The sequence below is a fragment of the Oncorhynchus mykiss genome, chromosome 16 (assembly GCF_057628025.1).
Source record: "Oncorhynchus mykiss isolate SJ-2025 chromosome 16, ASM5762802v1, whole genome shotgun sequence".
Lineage (NCBI taxonomy): Eukaryota > Metazoa > Chordata > Actinopteri > Salmoniformes > Salmonidae > Oncorhynchus > Oncorhynchus mykiss.
In genome coordinates, this window is record NC_143037.1 from 9,565,001 (window position 1) to 9,586,165 (window position 21,165).

Below are 21,165 nucleotides of genomic sequence, written 5' to 3' on the forward strand. Positions count from 1 at the left end.
CACCCGGGTGTGATACAGCCTGGATTCGAACCAGAGACTCTAGTGACACCTCTTGCACTGAGATGCAGTGCCTTAGACTGCTGTAATACAGCCTGTATTTGAACCAGGATTTTGCACTGAGATGCAGTGCCTTAGACTGCTGTGAAACAGCCTGGATTTGAACCAGGGACTGTAGTGACACCTCTTGCACTGAGATGCAGGGCCTCATACCGCTGTGATATAGCCTGGATTCAAAGCAGGGACTGTAGCGAGCAGTTGGAGGCCACGGAAGGAGTGTTGTATGGCATTGAAGCTCGTTTGGAGGTTAGTTAGCACAGTGTCCAAGGAAGGGCCAGAAGTATACAGAATAGTGCTGTATGCGTAGAGGTGGATCAGGGAATCGCCCGCAGCAAGAGCGTCATCATCGATATATACAGAGAAAAGAGTCGGTCCGAGAATTGAACCCTGTGGTACCCCCATAGAGACCGCCAGAGGTCCGGACAACATGCCCTCCGATTTGACACACTGAACTCTGTCTGCAAAGTAGTTGGTGAACCAGGAGAGGCAGTCATTAGAAAAACCAAGGCTATTGAGTCTGCCGATAAGAATACTGTGATTGACAGAGTCGAAAGCCTTGGCCAGGTCGATGAAGACGGCTGCACAGTACTGTCTTTTATCGATGGCGGTGATGATATCGTTTAGTACTTTGAGCGTGGCTGAGGTGCACCCGTGACCGGCTCGGAAACTGGATTGCACAGTGGAGAAGGAACGGTGGGATTCGAAATGGTCAGTGATCTGTTTATTAACTTGGCTTTCGAAGACTTTAGATAGGCAGGGCAGGATGGACATAGGTCTGTAACAGTTTGGGTCTAGGGTGTCACCCCCTTTCTTTGGGGATCTCGGACGATACGAAAGAGAGTTTGAACAGGCTGGTAATAGGGGATGCAACAATGGCGGCGGATAGTTTTAGAAAGAGAGGATCCAGATTGTCTAGCCCAGCTGATTTGTACGGGTCCAGGTTTTGCAGCTCTTTCAGAACATCTGCTATCTGGATATGGGTGAAGGAGAAGCTGGGGAGGCTTGGGCGAGTAGCTGCGGGGGGGGGGGGGGGGAGCTGTTGGCCGGGGTTGGAGTAGCCAGGAGGAAGACATGGCCAGCTGTTGAGAAATGCTTATTGACATTTTCGATTATCATGGATTTATCAGTGGTGACCTTGTTACCTAGCCTCAGTGCAGCTGGGAGGAGGTGCTCTTGTTCTCCATGGACTTGACAGTGTCCCAAAACTTTTTGGAGTTCGAGCTACAGGATGTGAATTTCTGCTTGAAGCTAGCCTTTGCTTTCCTGACTGACTGCGTGTATTGGTTCCTGACTTCCCTGAACAGTTGCATATCGCGGGGACTATTCCATACCACCTTTAGCCTATGCAGGGTGTTAGAACTGAGCTGAAATGAGCTGAACTAAGCTGAAATGAGCTGAACTGAGTTGAACTGAGTTGAACTGAGCAGAACTGAGTTGAACTGAGCTGAACTGAGCAGAAAGGAGTTTTAAAATCTATATATACTGTATATTTCACCTTTATTTAACCAGGTAGGCTAGTTGAGAACAAGTTCACACATACAAGTTTGATGAATGTATGAAATGAAGACATGAGACTGAGCAGATAAACTCTGTGAGGAGTTAGATGAACAGAGTTAGATGAACAGAAACTCTTCCTCTGCCTGTAATGTCACAACAGACAGAGAGGTATATCTGACAGAGAGGTGTGTGTGTGTGTGTGTGTGTGTGTGTGCGTGTGTGCGTGTGTGTGTGTGTGAACCATACACACCCCAGTGCTTCAGGGGAAAACACAGACAGACTCATGTTTAATTCACCCTCTCTTCTCTTTTCCTGTCCTGAAACTAAAGCCTCTGAACTGACAAACTGGAAAACACACAAATAAATCACACAAGTATTATTTTGTCCAATTCTCTGGTGTGCCAAGGATTGAACCCTCCAGACAATTACATCATCTACAGGGTGAGGGGTCATGTTGTGTGCTATATTTTTAATGTGATAAAACATTGATCTGCTTTTTAGCTATTATTAATGCCACAGTGCTGTGTAAAGCTTTGATATTCTCCATTATTTTAATTTAGTCCTATGAGATTCCTGCCACACAAGCTCTTTTCAGAATCCATGTTATGAGTATCTCTAGGGTTTTCACATATACAGTGCAGTGCTGTATACAGTAAGCCCTCGTTTTCAGAGCTTTGCTTGATCAGAAGTTTACTTTCCTGTCAAACTAACTGAACTTTCTCTGAGACGGCCTTCAGTACAGCGCAGACTCCCAGACCAGCATACTGATATTGTGGCATTTTCATGCTCCTCTCCTCTCTCCTCTCCTCTCCTCTCCTCTCCTCTCCTCTCCTCTCCTCTCCTCTCCTCTCCTCTCCTCTTCTCTTCTCTTCTCTTCTCTTCTCTTCTCTTCTCTTCTCTTCTCTTCTCTTCTCTTCTCTTCTCTTCTCTTCTCTTCTCTTCTCTTCTCTTCTCTTCTCTTCTCTTCTCTTCTCCTCTCCTCTCCTCTCCTCTCCTCTCCTCTCCTCTCCTCTCCTCTCCTCTCCTCTCCTCTCCTCTCCCCTCCCCTCCCCTCTTCTACTCACTTCTCTCCTCTCTTCTTCTTTGGTCTGAGTATCAGGGTTTGAAAGCTAATTAATACCCTGAAAGGATAAATGATGAATGTATTATTTCCTGATCAGAGCGATAATCTGTAGTGTTTGTAGGTGGGAGGAGAGAACACCAGCTCAGCATTTCTCTCCCCCTCTCTTTATCTATCCCCTGTTCACACCATTTTTGTTTCGTTTTTTTGTATCTATAAGGGTCATTTGGCTATTAACCACAGCAGAACCCTTTTTGGTGCTACTGTTCATATCACTTTTTTAGAACCATGGTCATGAGGTTCTAAATGGAATAAAGACCCCTTTATGAAGAAGGTGGTTCTATAAAGTTAATCTGGTTCTTTGCAGATCCTTTTGAAGACCCATACATGGTTTATTTTTCTGATTAGCCATATAATATATTTTTCTGATTAGCCATATAATATGCTTTTAAAAAAAATATTCAATAGGTGTTATTATTGTGTTAATTGACAAGTTGAATCCAGTGAACTACCTCTGGAACAGCTGGGGGTTCCTGAGGAGGGAAATGAGAACCACTGACTGATTTAGACAACACTTCTTAAATGACACAAGGCCATATCTTTCACAAGACATCTTCACCAGGCATAGTTATATATAACATGTAATAGCATGACACAACAGATTAAATAAACTGGAATGAGGCTCTCAGTCACAGCTGCACAAACAGAGCTGAGAGCAAACCTCCCCTACATTGCAATTATTACTAAAAGAGCAAATAACCCTTTTGTGAACTATAAAGAACCATTGAAGAGCTCAAAAGGTTATTTGAGTCATTATGGCTCCATATAGAACCATTAGCCTTCCCAAACCCTTGAGGAACCCTTTTGTTAGTGTTCTCCTCTTCCCTTGATGTCTCTCTCTTTCTTTCAGTACACAAACCCCATAGACAGTACATAAACCCTATAGACAGACATCAACCCCATAGAAAGTACATCAACCCCATAGAATGTACATAAACCCCATAGACAGTACATAACCCCCCTAGACAGTAAATAAACCCCATAGGCAGTACATAAACCCCATAGACAGTACATAAACCCCATAGACAGTACATCAACCCCATAGACAGTACCTAAACCCCATAGACAGTACATAAACCCCATAGACAGTACATCAACCCCATAGACAGTACCTAAACCCCATAGACAGTACATAAACCCCATAGACAGTACATCAACCCCATAGACAGTACCTAAACCCCATAGACAGTACATAAACCCCATAGACAGACATCAACCCCATAGACAGTACATAAACCCCATAGACAGTACTTAAGCCCTCTAGACAGTACATAAACCCCATACACAGTACATAAACCCCATAGACAGTACTTAAGCCCCCTAGACAGTACATAAACCCCATAGACAGTACATAAACCCCATAGACAGTACATAAACCCCATAAACAGTACATAAACCCCATAGACAGTACATAAACCCCATAAACAGTACATAAACCCCATAGACAGTACATAAACCCCATAGACAGTACATAAACCCCATAGACAGTACATAAACCCCATAGACAGTACATAAACCCCATACACAGTACATAAACCGCATAAACAGTACATAAACCCCATAGACAGTACATAAACCCCATAGACAGTACTTAAGCCCCCTAGACAGTACATAAACCCCATAGACAGTACTTAAGCCCCCTAGACAGTACATGAACCCACATCAGCTGTACAAACTATATCAAAGAAAATGACTTGGCCTTTGGTTTATGTTCATCTGATGGTTTTTTTTATTGCTGGGGACAAACACACACACACACACACACACACACACACACACACACACACACACACACACACACACACACACACACACACACGATAAAAGCAATCCTAGTCTGAAGACAGGAATAGTAGATTCCATTTCACTAGAGGTCAGGGGTCATATTTGAGAGGGGTCAGGTAGGAGATTGAAGTGGTTATCCCACAGCGTTTTGTGGGTAAATCGGGCAGGAAAAATTCCTATTAGATTTTTGTGCTTTCCAGAGATGCTAATAAATATTTGAGTGCAGGTCGGTAGAGCTTCACGAGAGGAGAGGCAAGAGGCAAGGGAAGAACAAACACACGCGCTCACACTGAGCCGCATGACAACAAACACACAGACAGGCCATATATCATAGAGACATCTGAGGGAAAAATTGTACCTATCAGAAACATTGTTGAGTCTTCCCTTTCACACAAACTCACACACACGCACATGTGCACAATCATGCACACACACACCAACATGCCCAACACACACACTGCTCTTCTGCACCTCATGAACCATTCTCAGAGAAAGAAGACACCGATAGAGAAAGTCAAGAAAAAGTTTTCCCCATTTTAAAGTGAGTTCCCTTAATCCACGGTTAAAAACCACACACTACCATTCACACACTGCTGTAAGTAGCTTCAGCTGTTCCAGGCCTCCCTAGTGGGAGATATGTGACGTTGGTACAGTACACTGGAAGTGGGGAAAGTCACACTGTAAGTCTGGTAGATATGTGTGTGTTTGAGTGTGTTTGTGTGCATCCGTGCGTTGGTCATGTGCGCGCGTGTGTGTGTGCCAGCGTGTGTGTGCTCAAGCATGTGTGTGTGTATATACAACTCACCGTAGTGGCCTGAGTGTCCGCAGCAGGCGCAGCACCCGGAGCATACCCAGTATCTTGGGGCTGCTGTTGGACACCAATGAGACAAGGATGTCTATGGCTGAGATCATCACCAGCAACCCGTCTAGAAGGTTCCAGCTACTCCTCAGGTAGGCCTTATCACCAAACAACCATCCCAGCGCAGCCACCTGAGAATAACCACAGACAGATATAGAGCCATATAGTCTACACTTCCATTCACATACAAACAGGTAAACAATAAAGACAACAATACAAACACATACAGTGAAAGCAAATGAGTAAATGAGGTCATCAGAACCAATTTACTTAACATCACTGACCAAATATAGAAACTGGAATTACAACACTAGATCACAGGGTTGGTTAACGCTGGACACTCCACGTGTATCCACAGAGTTCGGTCTCTTCCTACCAGACCCCTGTCCTGTGGAATCATCTCCAAGTGACTTTCATTTGTTGTCTCTGGGTCAGTTTAGGAGAAAGGTGTTTTTATATTGATAAATGTGTCTGTTTTGTTTGATTGTTTATTGTGTATATAATATTTGCTTTTTAATTTTGTGTTTTACATTGTGTATAATTGTATTTTCTGTATTGTTCCCAGGGCACATATGGAAATGAGACCTAGGTCTCAATGTGTTTTTCCCTGGGTAAATAAATAACAAAAAATATGCTGAGCTCGTTTTGTTGTTTTCAAAAACTTTTTTAGTTGAAGAAACGTTTGTCTACTAGCCTACCTGTTTAGCCGCGAAGCAGTTAGCCTCAGTTGCTGGAACCACTGCTATCTGTCCTGGGATACTGCCAAACCCTAAAGTCTGGAGAGATGTTACTTGGCACGGTAGGTAGACTAGCTGCTAGCTATCAAGCTTGCCAGGTTTCTTTGACAGTTTTGAATACAGCCTGCAAACTGTTTTATTTATTTATACACATTGCATGCATCTATAATCACATTTGCGTAGCGTACAGTTGAGAATATGTGTTTTTAGGATTTACACGCGCGGAAATGTTTTAAGCAGGGTGTGGAAAATTTGGGGCCTTTTATAACATACTTTCTATATTAACAGAATATGTTTATCACTGTGCAACTGTCTATTCAGATAGGATGCCATTTTTTCCCCCAAGATTTATTTTCTACATTTTGGAATAATTAACTATGAAATAACACATATGGAAATAATACTTATTTTCCACCATAATTTGCAAATAAATAAATAAAAAATCCTACAATGTGATTTTCTAAATACTTTTTTTGCCCCACTGTACCTGTTGGGCACCCACTTCACCCTGGTCACAGACCATGCTCCCCTGATCTGGATGGCCAGGGGAAAGGACACAAACGATCGGGTCACCAGGTGTTTCTTTTCCCTTCAACGCTTCTCTTTTGCTGTTGTGTACAGGTCAGGGGCGAAGCATGGGAATGGGCAAAGCATGGGAATGGGCAAAGAATGGGAATGGGCAAAGCATGGGAATGGGCAAAGCATGGGAATGGGCAAAGCATGGGAATGGGCAAAGCATGGGAATGGGCAAAGCATGGGAATAGGCAAAGCATGGGAATGGGCAAAGCATGGGAATGGGCAAAGCATGGGAATGCCAACAATACCTTGTCACAACACAACTGATTTGGCTCAAATGCATTAAGGAAAGAAATTCCACAAATTAACTCTTAACAATACACACCTGTTAATTTAAATACCTCATGAAGCTGGTTTAGAATGCCAAGATTGTGCAAAGCTGTCATCAAGGCAAAAGGGTGGCTACTTTGAAGATTCTCTAATACATTTTGATTTGTTTAACACCTTTTGGTTACTACATGATTCCATATGTGTTATTTTATAGTTTTATAGTTTTGATGTCTTCCCTATTATTCTACAATAATAGAGTCGACAAACTCTTGAATGAGTGGGTGTTTCCAAACTTTTGACTGGTACTGTATATATACTAAGTGTACAAAACGTTAAGAACACCTTCCTAATATTGAGTTGTCCCCATTTTTTCCTACAAACAGCCTCAATTTCTTGGTGCATGGACTCTACAAGGTGTCGAAAGCTTTCCACAGGGATGCTGATCCATGTTGACTCCAATGCGTTCCACAGTTATGTCAAGTTGGCTGGATGTCCTTTGATGGACCATTCTTAATACACACGGGAAACTGTTGAGCGTCATAAACCCAGTAGCGTTGCAGTATTTAAAGCACTAAAACCGGTGCGCCTGGCACGTCTTACCATACCCCTTTAAAAGGCACTTAAATATTTTGTCTCCCATTCACCCTCTGAATGGCAAACACACACAATCCATGTGTCAATTGTCTCATCTTTAAAAATATTTTGTTTAGCCGTTTCCTTCAGTCAAATGACCTACTGGCCTCATGGGTGGAATGTCATTAAAAATATATATAATTTCATAATTAATAAACTTTACTTCAAAAAAGCCGCCAAAATCTGGTGTTTCTATATCAAATGGTTTTGTTATATTTCAGTCTTCTGTGATGTATATAAAGTGTAATATTGGGATGCAAACTCAAATTAGAATAGATTTCAAATGTATATCTGACATGGTACAGGTGTATTCTCTTTTCTAAGCCTGTAACAATGTGTGTGAGGTGTATACTTTTTTTGTCACAATAGATTTGTTTAAGACTACCAAGAAACACTCTGTGTGACCCTGATTTAGCCCACTGCACTAAAAGGTTCACCTGTCTCCTACCCTTCATCTACACTGATAGAAGTAGATTTAACAAGTGACATCAATAAAGGTTCATAGCTTTCACCTGGTTTCACCTGGTCAGTCTACGTCATGTTTTCTGTACTCTGTGTAGTGAAGGGCAATCAACTTGTACTCCACTGATGCAGATGACATATGATTAGTAAAAAAATAAAAAATAAAACGATGACAGTTGGAGCTGTATTATTAGATGTCAGTGCAGTCTTTGATGTTATTACTCATGAATTGTTATTGAAGAAACTCACTTGCTATGGTTTTGCATCACCTGCCATCACATGGTTGGAGAGTTATTTATCCAATAGAATCCAGAGCGTGTTCTTAAATGGAAGCTTCTCTAACAACAGCTATGTACAGTGCGGTGTACCTCAGGGCAGTTGCCTTGGGACTGTTTTCTTCTCTATCTTTACAAATGATTTGCCACTGGTGTTACACAAAGCAATAATGATTATGTATGCAAATGATTCCACACTCTCCAGTGTGTACATGTCAGCACCCAAAGCCAGTGAGCTCACTGAAAGTCTAAATAAGGAGTTACAGTCAGTATCAGAAATGGTGATTAATAGTAAACTGGTCTTAAATACAACTTAAACTTAAAGAGTTGTATTTGGTTCAAAACATTCTCTAAGACATAAACCTCAACTGGAGTTGTACATAAAGGGTGTGACCATTGAACAAATTGAAGAAGTTGAACTCCCAGGAGTAACATTGGGATGGTCACTTATCATGGTCAAGTCATATTGACAAACTTGTTATGAAGATGGAGAGGGGTATGTCTGTTATAAAAAAAATATGTTCTGTGTTTTTGACACTGAAATCAACTGTACTATTTGTTCAGGCTCTGGTCTTGTCCCATCTTGATTACTGTCCGGTAATATAGTCAGGTGCAGCGCAGAAAGACCAAGCAATGCTGCACCGGACTCAAAACAGAGCAGCACACCTTTCCCTTAAACTGCACGCACAGAACTAACATCTTGTCAGCTTTTCCTGGACGAGGGTTGATGAGAGATTAACTGAATCTTCTAGTTTTTATGAGAAATATTACAGTGATGAAAATTCCAGATTGTCTGCATAATCAAATAACATTCAGCTCAGACACCCATAAAGAAAAGACATACCACCAGGGGTCTTTTCACAGATCCCAAGTCCCCAAACAATTCACGGCAAAGCACAATGTTATACAGAGCCAAGATCGCATGGAACACCCTTCCAAATAGAATTACTTAAGCTTACAGCAAAATGTCCTTTATAAAATGGATTAAACAACGTCTCATGGAACGGGAGGACTGTGAGGAGACACGCACAAACACACGCAAGTATGATTTTTGAGTTGTTGTTTGTATTTCATATTTCAAATGTGTGTGACTTTGTCGATCAGTGTTTTGTTACTTGTCCTATTTTAATGTTTTGTGTTTTTTTGTGGACCCCAGGAAGAGTAGCTGGACCCCAGGAAGAGTAGCTGGACCCCAGGAAGAGTAGCTGCTGCTTTTGCCATAGCTAATAAACACATACAGCACCAGTCAAAAGTTTGAACAGACCTACTCATTCAAGTTTTTAATTTTTTTATTACTATTTTCTACATTGTAGAGTAATAGTGAAGACATCAAAACTATGAAATAACACATATGGAATCATGTCGTCAGCAAAATACATTTTATATTTGAGATTCTTTAACAGTAGCCACCCTTACACATTTGCATAGTAAACCTTTTTTTAAACCCTGGAATGAGTAGGTGTGTCCAAACTTTTTACTGCTACTGTAAGACAAACTTTTGTTATTGTAAAATGTTCTTCCGTATTTCAATCTACACAACTGACTGAGACACAACAATGACACACAGAGACAAACTGCATCTCAACTAGGCAGCCGGATGGGTAATTTGCATACGATGTTGCGCCTCACCCGAGTGTAAAGGCATGAATCTATATATAATCAGGCAGTGTCTTACTTAGAGAATGATCAACCCCCTGACAAACAAAGATGTGTCGAGGTTACAAAGGCTTTGGTTCCTATGTGAGTTCCGCCCAAATGTCTGACTGAGCGCGACGTTAATGAACCTCTCCCGAGCCCCATTATTCTTGAGCATGATTTAAATGTTGCCTTGGTCTGCCCTAAATTTGTATGTGTGTGTCTGTGTCTTTGTCTGTGTGCGCGAGCATGTGTGTATGTGCGTGTATGTGTGTTGTGTGTGTGTGCGTCTGTGTGGGTGAGCCCTGGTGTTGCATTGGGTCCCAGAATAGAGATAGAGGTCTTAGTGAGTGACACCTGTGAACTTTCTCTTGCCCTCACCCCTCCTCACCCCTGCCACAAGCCATGAGACTCAATTCAAAAGCCAGGACATTTGAATATTGGCTAGACATATTATTAAAAGATGGGTATGTGTGTGTGTCTGTAAGCTCAACGGTCAGTGATAGCTTTGTCCATTCATATATACAGTCATTAGAGATAACACACACACACAGACAAACAGACACACAGACACACACACACACACACACACACACACACACACACACACACACACACACACACACACACACACACACACAAACATTCATTCATCTCTCTCGTCATCACAGACCGTTGAGCTCACACACACACACACACACACACACACACACACACACACGCAGTCTCTCTCTCTCTCTCACACACACACACACACACACACACACACACACACACACACACACACACACACACACACACACACACACACACACACACACACACACACACACACATTTTAAAGTATGTCTAGCCATTATTCAAATGTCCTTGCTTTTGTATTGAGTGCCATTAATTCCTATGTAAAGAGTCAATAGTGCATTGACACCAAGTGAAGTTGAAGCTTAAGATGGTGTCTCATGGAGACATAATATGCACAGTTTGAGCTACTTCAGGAAGTGACTCTGCAGGCTAGCTCAGTGCTGCCAGCTCTCATTGGCTAACTCAAGTCGAAGGCCAACCGGGGTACTGCAGGCTGCCATTAGGAAATAAAGTATCCTAATGTGATAAAAACATATTTGGTTCAAGGACATACATCTGGTGAATTAGAAGCAATTATTGGTATCATGATTGTCTTTGAAACATGTTTTCACATGAAAATTGACCATGAAGACTGATATTTACCTACAATTGGGGATTCTGTTTTCTGTTAACAATACCGTGGTCAGCCTTGAACTTCCGAGCTTGTAATGAGAAGGGGTAGTCGTTCTCCCGTGGATCGCTCCCATTCAAGAGTGTGTGTGTGTGTGTGTGTGTCTCTGTGTGTGTGTGAGACTTACTCAGGTATCACACGGGAAGTCTGTTTTCTTAAAGACTTTGTATCTAAAGGCTTTGTATCTAAAGGCTTTGTATCTAAAGGCTTTGTATCTAAAGGCTTTGTATCTAAAGGCTTTGTATCTAAAGGCTTTGTATCTAAAGGCTTTGTATCTGTAAAACAGTAGAGCTGAAGATCAATCATTTGGAGGTGGGCCCAGTGCCTTCAAAAACATGATTTTCCAGTGTTATACACCCCTTCAAAAATAGTGGATTCGGCTATTTCAACCACACCCATTGCTGACAGGTGTATAAAATTGAGCACACTGCCATGTAATCTCCATAGACAAACATTGGCAGGAGAATGGCCTTTACTGAAGAGCTCAGTGACTTTCAACATGGCATTGTCATAGGAGGCCACTGTTCCAACAAGTCCGTTAGTCAAATGTCTGCCCTGCTAGAGATTCCTCGGTTACACCCTTAGTGCTGTTATTGTGAAGTGGAAAAGTCTAGGAACAACAACGGCTCAGCCGCAAAGTGGTAGACCACACAAGCTCACAGAATGCAACCGCTGAGTGCTGAAGCACGTAGCACATAAATATTGCCTGTCCTCGATTGCAACACTCACTACTGAGCTCCAAACTGCCTCTGGAAGCAATGTCAGCACAATAACCATTCGTCAGGAACTTTATGAAATGGTTTTCCATGACTGAGCAGCGGCACACAAGCCTAAGATCACCACGCGCAAGGCCAAGCGTCGGCTGGAGTGGTGTAAAGCTCGCCGCCATGGGACTCTGGAGCAGTGGAAACGCTTCCTCTGGAGTGATGAATATAGGTCCAAAAGGCTCCTTATTTTTACACCCAAGACATTTAACCAAAGAAAGGCCCCTAGTGCCCGCTGTAAAGTTTGGTGGAGGAGGAAAAATGGTATGGGGCTGTTTTTCATGGTTAGGGCTAGGCTCCAAAATCTGAAAACTACAGCATACAATTACATTCTAGACGATTCTGTGCTTCCAAATTGGTGGCAACAGTTTGGGGAAGGGCCTTTCCTGTTTCAGCATGACAATGCCCACGTGCACAAAGCGAGGTCCATACATAAATAGTTTGTCGAGATCGGTGCAGTGGAACTTGACTGGCCTGCACAGAGCCCTGACCTCAAACCCATCGAACACCTTTGGGATGAATTGGAACACAGACTGCGAGCCAGGTCTAATCGCCCAACATCAGTGCCCAACCTCATTAATGGTATTGTGGCTGAATGGAAGCAAGTCCACGCAGCAACGTTCCAACATCTTCCCAGAAAGGTGCAGCAAAGGGGGGACCTACTCCATATTCATGCTCGTGATTTTGGAATGAGATGTTCGACAAGCAGGTGTCCACATACTTTTGCAGTGTCCACATGCAGTGTATATATTTCCACACTATGAGGTTGGAATATTACTGTGAAATTGTGAAAATGATGACAATGCCCTTTTAGTGTAAGAGTTGTTTGAAAAGACCACCTGAAATTTCAGCCTGTTTTGGTGGGATGGAGTTTTGGCCTTCCTGGTGACATCACCATGCAGTAAATTAGTTAATAGACCAATAAGACACAGAGTTCCAAACCTCTCTGCCAATAACAGCACATTTTCAGTTTTCCAGACTAGTTTTCCAGACAACTCACAGACTAGTCTTGGCAAAATTATTTTTAAAGAAACGCCTCTTTGCTAAGAAACTATTTTTGTTCAGTTAGTTTCGGTAGTTAATTGTTACCCAGAAATTATTTGATATTCAGATAAAATTGGCTTTGTTTGACCTTGAAGGTATTTCTGTCATCTAAACTAAATACTACTAAGGTATTTTATGTACTTCAGGTACTTAAAGTATTTGTTAAGCTCTATTTTCTCATCTCTCCCCTTCTCCCCCCCCCCCTTCTCGCTCTCTCTCTCCCCTTCTCTTCCCATCTTCTCTCTCTACCTTCACTCTCTCCCCCCTTCTCTCTTTCTTTCTATTTATTCAAATAAGCATGAGGGCAGATTGATAGGCCTGAGGGCAGATTGATAAGCCTGGGGGCAGATTGATAGGCCTGATGGCAGATTGATAGGCCTCAGGTCAGATTGATAGGCCTGAGGGCAGATTGATAGGCCTGAGGGCAGATTGATAAGCCTGAGGGCAGATTGATAGGCCTCAGGGCAGATTGATAGGCATCAGGGCAGATTGATAAGCCTGAGGGCAGATTGATAGGCCTCAGGGCAGATTGATAGGCCTGGGGGCAGATTGATAAGCCTGAGGGCAGATTGATAGGCCTCAGGGCAGATTGATAGGCCTCAGGGCAGATTGATAGGCCTGAGGGCAGATTGATAGGCCTGAGGGCAGATTGATAGGCCTGGGGGCAGATTGATAGGCCTGAGGGCAGATTGATAGGCCTGGGGGCAGATTGATAGGCCTGGGAGCAGATTGATAGGCCTGAGGGCAGATTGCTAAGCCTGAGGGCAGATTGATAGGCCTGAGGGCAGATTGATACGCCTGAGGGCAGATTGATAGGCCTGGGGGCAGATTGATAAGCCTGAGGGCAGATTGATAGGCCTGGGGGCAGATTGATAGGCCTGGGGGCAGATTGATAAGCCTGAGGACAGATTGATAGGCCTGGGGCAGATTGATAGGCCTGGGGGCAGATTGATAAGCCTGAGGGCAGATTGATTAGCCTGAGGGCAGATTGATTAGCCTGAGGGCAGATAGATAAGCCTGATTGCAGATTGATAACCCTGAGGGCAGATTGATAAGCCTGAGTACAGATTGATAAACCAGAGGGCAGATTGTACACAGAATCCACTGATGGATATTGGTTTATAAGCAGTCATTATAAGAGTAGGATTACAAAACTGTTTGGTATTGTTTCACTCTGATTGTAAAGGTTAGGATTATGGTAAGATTTTTCTAGATCTTTGCCTGTGGGCAACTCCTACCCAACATGTCCTAATATCACCTAGAGGGAGTAGAGCTTTAATCTGGCTATGTGGATCAGACCAGAAGGATGAAGGCCTTAACTAGAGCCCTGAGGTACAGTGATGAGTCTAGCCCAGGAAGACTACCCTTCTCTGGGTAGGACATTGCGTGTTTACGGGTTTACCGCTTGGTAGGGTATAGCACACGCTCCAGTAGGTGTATCTCACTGGTCACCCCCAAAGCCAATTCTTCCTTTGGCCGCCTCTCCTTCCAGTTCTCTGCTGCCAATGACTGGAACGAACTGCAAAAATCACTGAAGCTGGAGACTCTTACCTCCCTCACTAGCTTAAAGCACCAACTGTCAGAGCAGCTCACAGATCACTGCACCAGTACATACCTCATCTGTATGTAGTCCATCCAATCTACCTCATCACCATACTATATTTATTTATTTATCTTGCTTCTTTGCACCCAGTACGTCTACTTGGACATTCATCTTCTGCACATTCCAGTGTAATTGCTATATTGTAATTACTTCGCTACCATGGCCTATTTATTGCCTTACCTCTCTTATCCTACCTCATTTGCACACACTGTATATAGATTTTTCTACTGTATTATTGATTGTATGTTTGTTTATTCAATGTGTAACTCTGTGTTGTTGTATGTGTCGAACTGCTTTGCTTTATTCTTGTCCAGGTCAGAGTTGCAATTCAGAACTTGTTCTCAACTAGTCTACCTGGTTAACCTCTCTTGGGTAGGGGGCAGTATTTTCACATCTGGATGAAAAGCGTGCCCATTGTAAACCGCCTGAAGCTAGGATATGCATATAATTGGTAGATGTTGATAGAAAACACTCTAAAGTTTTTAAAACTGTTAACATGATGTCTGTGAGTATAACAGAACTGATATGGCAGGCGGAACCCCGAGGACAAACCATCCCCCCCAAAAAAAGAATTCAGCCTTCAACTGTTTTCAATGGCTGTCACTTTTATTATAAGGCAACATCCTCCCAGATTGCAGTTCCTAGGGCTTCCACTAGATGTCAACAATCTTTTGAAAGAGATTTATGCTGGTTTTTGGAAAAATTTGCCAGAAATTTTAGTTTTTGTAGGTGGCTCCCATTTTGGCTGTAATGTTTCCAAGCGCTTGGAAGAGAGCGCGTTCTTTGGTATTTTTCTCCGGTAAAGACAATAACGATTCTCCGTCTTGAATTTTATCGTTTATTTACGTATTAGGGTACGTAAAGGTTTGATTATAAACGTTGTTTGACTTGTTTGGAAAAGTTTATTAGTAACGTTTGGGATTCATTTTGTATACATTTTGATGGAGGGAAAATGGGTGGATTATTGACTGAAGCAAGCCAGCTAAACTGAGTTTTATGGATCTAAAGAAGGACATTATCGAACAAAAAGGAACATTTCTGATGTATCTGGGACCTTTTGGAGTGCCAACAGAAGAAGATCATCAATGGTAAGGCATTTATTATGTCGCTATTTCTGACTTTCGTGGCACCTGCCTGGTTGAAAAATTATTTTCATGTGTTTGTATGCGGGGCGCTCTCCTCAGATAATCGCATGGTGTGCTGTCGCTGTGAAGCCTTTTTTAAATCTGACACAGCGGCTGGATTAATAAGAAGTTAAGCTTTATTTTGATGTATTACACTTGTGATTTTATGAAAGTTAAATATTTATAATACTGTAGTTTGAATTTCGCGCTCTGCAATTTCACCGGATGTTGGCCAGTTGGGCCGCTACCGTCCCACCTGCCCATAAGAAGTTAAATAAAGGTGAAATAAATAAATAAATAGGGTCCCCTAAGTCCATCCTTACCTTTACTGTCATCTCTGCCACAAAGATCGCTGTGAATATGTAGTTGGATAACGTGAGGAAGATGCGCTCCTGCAGAGAGAGAGAGAGACAAAGAGAGAAACAAAGACAGAGAGAGGGAGACATAGAGAGAGAGCGAGACAGAGCGAGAGAGACAGAGCAAGAGAGACAGAGAGAGACAGAGCAAGAGAGACAGAGAGAGAGAGAGAGAGCGAGAGAGACAGAGCAAGAGAGACAGAGAGAGAGATAGAGCGAGAGAGAAAAAAGAAAGAAAATAAGAGAAAGACAGAGAGAGGGAGACCGAAAGACAGAGAAAGACAGAGAGAGCGGAGACAGACAGACACAATTAGACCCAACCAGATCATGAGAAAACAAAAAGAAAATTACTTGACACATTGGAAAGAATTTACAAAAAAAAACAGATCAAACTAGAATGCTATTTGGCCCTAAACAGAGAATACACGGTGGCAGAATACCTGACCACTGTGACTGACCCAAACTTGAGGAAAGCTTAGACTATGTTCAGACTCAGTGAGCATAGCCTTGCAATTGAGAAAGGCCGCCGTAGGCGGACCTGGCTCTCAAGAGAAGACAGGCTATGTGCACACGGCCCACAAAATGAGGTGGAAACTGAGCTGCTCTTCCTAACCTCCTGCCCAATGTATGACCATATTAGAGAGACATATTTCCCTCAGATTTAACAGTTCCACAAAAATTCGAAAACAGACCCAATTTTGATAAACTCCCATATCTACTGGGTGAAATTCCACAGTGTGCCATCACAGCAGCAAGATGTGTGACCTGTTGCCACAAGAAAAGGGCAACCAGTGAAGAACAAACACCATTGTAAATACAACCCATATTTATGTTTATTTATTTTCCCTTGTGTACTTTAACCATTTGTACATTGTTACAACCCTGTATGTATACATAATATTACATTTGTAATGTCTTTCTTGTTTTGAAACTTCTGTATGTGTAATGTTTAATGTTAATTTTTATTATTTATTTCACTTTTGTATATTATCTACCTCACTTGCTTTGGCAATGTTAACACGTTTCCCATGCCAATAAAGCCCCTTGAATTTAAGTGAATTGAATTGAATTGAAAGAGAGACAGAGAGAGTGGGCAGAGAGAGAGAGAGAGAGAGAGAGAGAGAGAGAGAGAGAGAGAGAGAGAAAAAAAAGGGAGGGAGAGAGAGACTAAAAATATACGCCTGAGTTGCCTCTAAAGTAGTTTAGGATTAACTTTGCTATATATATTCTGACAGTGAGTGAGAGTGAAGTAGAAATAGAAGGAGAGGAGATTCAGTAAGACAGTGACAGACACAGAGTAAAACATCTCTATCCCTCAACTCATCTAGTATGTCTCATCCCTCCATCTTCTACTGAAGCTTGTTGCCTGTCGCCAAATGACTTCCGTATACGGTTAATTTAGATCTCATGTCCTTTCCTCTCTCATCCTCTCCTTCCTCTCTCATCCTCACCTTCCTCTCTCATCCTCACCTTCCTCTCTCCTCCACTCCTTCCTCTCGTCCTCTCTTTCCTCTCTCATCCTCATCTTCCTCTCTCATCCACTCCTTCCTCTCTGATCCACTCCTTCCTCTCTCATCCTCATCTTCCTCTCTCATCCACTCCTTCCTCTCGTCCTCTCTTTCCTCTCTCATCCTCATCTTCCTCTCTCATCCACTCCTTCCTCTCGTCCTCTCTTTCCTCTCTCATCTTCCTCTCTCGTCCACTCCTTCATCTCGTCCTCTCTTTCCTCTCTCATCCTCATCTTCCTCTCTCATCCACTCCTTCCTCTCGTCCTCTCTTTCCTCTCTCATCCTCGCCTTCCTCTCTCATCCACTCCTTCCTCTCTTGTCCTCTCCTTTACTCTCTCGTCCTCTCCTTCCTCTCGTTCTCTCGTTTCCTCTCTCATCCTCGCCTTCCTCTCTCATCCACTCCTTTCTTCTCCTGTCCTCTCCTTTCCTCTCTCGTCCTCTCCTTCGTTCTCCTCTCTCATCCTCTCTCGTCCTCTCCTTCCTCTCTTGTCCTCTCCTTTCCTCTTTCCTTCCTGTCTCATCCTTTCCTTCCTCTCTCGTCCTTTCCATCCTCTCTCGCCCTCTCCTTTCCTCTCTCGTCCTCTCCTTCCTCTCTCGTCCTTTCCTTCCTCTCTCGTCCTCTCCTTTCCTCTCTCGTCCTCTACTTCATCTCTCCTCCCCTCCTTCCGCTCTTGTCCTCTCCTTTCCTCTCTCATCCTCTCCTTTCTGCTCTCGTCCTCTCATTCCTCTCTCGTCCCGTCCTTGCTTTCTCCTCTCTCGTCCTCTCCTGTCCTTTCCTCTCTCGTCCCCTCCTTCCTCTCTCGTCCTCTCCTTTCCTCTCTCGTCCTCTCCTTCCTCTCTCGTCCTTTCCTTCCTCTCTCGTCCTCTCCTTTCCTCTCTCGTCCTCTACTTCATCTCTCCTCCCCTCCTTCCGCTCTTGTCCTCTCCTTTCCTCTCTCGTCCTCTCCTGTCCTTTCCTCTCTCGTCCCCTCCTTCCTCTCTCATCCTCTCCTTTCTGCTCTCGTCCTCTCCTTCCTCTCTCGTCCTCTCCTTGCTTTCTCCTCTCTCGTCCTCTCCTGTCCTTTCCTCTCTCGTCCCCTCCTTCCTCTCTCGCCCTCTCCTTTCCTCTCTCGTCCTCTCCTTCCTCTCTCGTCCTTTCCTTCCTCTCTCGTCCTCTCCTTTCCTCTCTCGTCCTCTACTTCATCTCTCCTCCCCTCCTTCCGCTCTTGTCCTCTCCTTTCCTCTCTCATCCTCTCCTTTCTGCTCTCGTCCTCTCCTTCCTCTCTCGTCCTCTCCTTGCTTTCTCCTCTCTCGTCCTCTCCTGTCCTTTCCTCTCTCGTCCCCTCCTTCCTCTCTCGTCCTCTCCTTTCATCTCTCGTCCTCTCCTTTCTCCTCTCTTGTTCTCTCCTTTCTCCTCTCTTGTTCTCTCCTTTCTCCTCTCTCGTCCTCTCCTTTTTTCTCCTCTCCTTCTTTTTCCTCCCTCTTCCTCTCCTTCTTTCTCCTCTCTTGTTCTCTTCTTTCTCCTCTCTTGTCCTCTTCTTTCTCCTCCCTCGTCCTCTCCTTCTTTCTCCTCTCTTGTCCTCTTCTTTCTCCTCCCTCGTCCTCTCCTTCTTTCTCCTCTCTTGTCCTCTTCTTTCTCCTCTCTTGTCCTCTTCTTTCTCCTCCCTCGTCCTCTCCTTCTTTCTCCTCTCTCATCCTATTCTTCCTTTCTTTTCCTTTCCTTCTCCTCTTCTCTCCTTTCCTATTTTACATCCCTCAACATACAATACGTTTTTGAAAAAACAACTGTCGACATTATTCGTTATTTTCCAGCCCAGTCAACCTCATAATAACCCCTAAAGATGAAACATTGAATACATGTCTGTTGTACCATGAATTCATTTCACGATCCAAAGACCAGTAACTAAGCAGATGTTGTTTGTGGTGTGTGTTAAAACATCAAAAGCCTGACAACCACATTGTGATACGTGATGCCAAGCTGGAGAATCATTTTTGAGACACTAAATCAATTATTCACCCAACATTCCACATTAAATGTGATCATTACCAAATGAGAAATGTATTGTTCTGCAAATTCATAAGAGAAACACATAGCTGTTTACTGCTGGGTAAATGGGACAGGTCAAATAAGATCCTGTGGAAGTATACACAGTGTGGTCTGAAATGATTGACACCCTTGATGAAGATGAGCAAAAACGACTGTTTAAAATAAGACTTGAAATACCGAGTCATATTCGATGGACAGAAAAAAAGGAACATTCTATTGTTTTATACTAATGCAATGTATAACAAGTCATATATTTCTTCTCTCAAAAAGGTAGGGGGCCAAATGATTGACACCCCTGTTTTCAACACCTTTCGATAGGATAACAGCACTGAGCTTTTTCTCTAAAATGTTTTATGAGTTGGCGAACACATTGGGAGGGATCTTAGACCATTCATCCATACAGAATCCTTCTAGATCCTTAATATCCGTCATCTGCGTTCATTGATTGCCTTCTTCAATTCAAACCAGAGGTTTTCAATGGTTTTCATGCATTCTTAGTTCGAAGCAAAATCCACCACTGGTGGTCAAATAGCTCTATTTTCATGTCATCTAACAAACGGAAACGCCGGGAGTTTGCTAAACAGCATTGGCACTTGGATTGAAACTGGTACTTTGATCAGATGACATGAAAAATAAGAGCCAAGTGAATCAGTTGTGGGTTTGGCGTCAAAATGAGAATGCACGACCAGAAAAGAACCCCATATCTACTGTAAAATATGGTGGTGGATCGGTGATGTTATGAGGCTATTTTGTTTCCACTGGTCTTGGGGCCCTTGTTAAGGTCAACGGCATCATTAACTTTACCCAGTACCAGGATATTTTACCCAAACACCTGGTTGCTTCTGCCAGGAGGCTGAAACTTGGCTGCAAGTGGAACTTATAGTAAGACAATAACCCCAAACACACATCAATATCTACAAAGAAATATGAATTGGCCTCAAAATCAACATTTTGCAAAGGCCATCTCAGTTCGAATTGAAGAGGTTAATCATTATTTTATCTTTATTTAACTAGGCAAGTCAGTTAAAAACAAATTCTTATTTTCAATGACGGCTTAGGAACAGTGAGTTAACTGCCTTGTTCAGGGGCAGAACAACAGATTTTTACCTTGTCAGCTCGGGGATTTGAGCTTGCAACCTTTCGGCGGTTACTAGTCCAACTCTCTAACCACTAGGCTTCCTGCCGCTCCATAAGCACAGACCTGGAAAGATTCTCTATGGAGGAATGGTCTTAGATCACTCCCAATCTCCAATCACAATATTTTAGAAAAAGGCTCAGTGTCGTTATCTTCGCATGGTGAGGTATTTGAAAGATATTGAAAACAGAGAGGTCAATCATTATATTGCTTGTCAAACAAAATCTCTTTCTGTGAGAATTTGTATTATAATAAAATAGTAAAATATCGCAATATTTTAAAGAAGAAATATAGCTCAGTGTTTTAATTATTTATTTTATAGAGGAATTTTTTCTCATCTTTACAAGGGTGTCAACAAATTCGGACCCCACTCTCCATACTCAGCAAAATCAATAAACTCCACAGTATTTACTAGTAATCTATAATAACAGAAAAATCGCCAAGGTC

General features: G+C 42.8%; 1 protein-coding gene across 1 annotated transcript in view; it reads right to left on the reverse strand.

Moving 5' to 3' along the window:
- Positions 1 to 21,165, reverse strand: part of LOC110492818 (voltage-dependent T-type calcium channel subunit alpha-1G-like) — a 230,248-nt gene that overhangs the window by 80,747 nt on the left and 128,336 nt on the right. Inside the window, 2 exon segments of the mRNA XM_090201677.1 lie at positions 5,265 to 5,449; positions 16,017 to 16,085. Coding sequence (XP_090057803.1) covers positions 5,265 to 5,449; positions 16,017 to 16,085 — 254 coding nt within the window.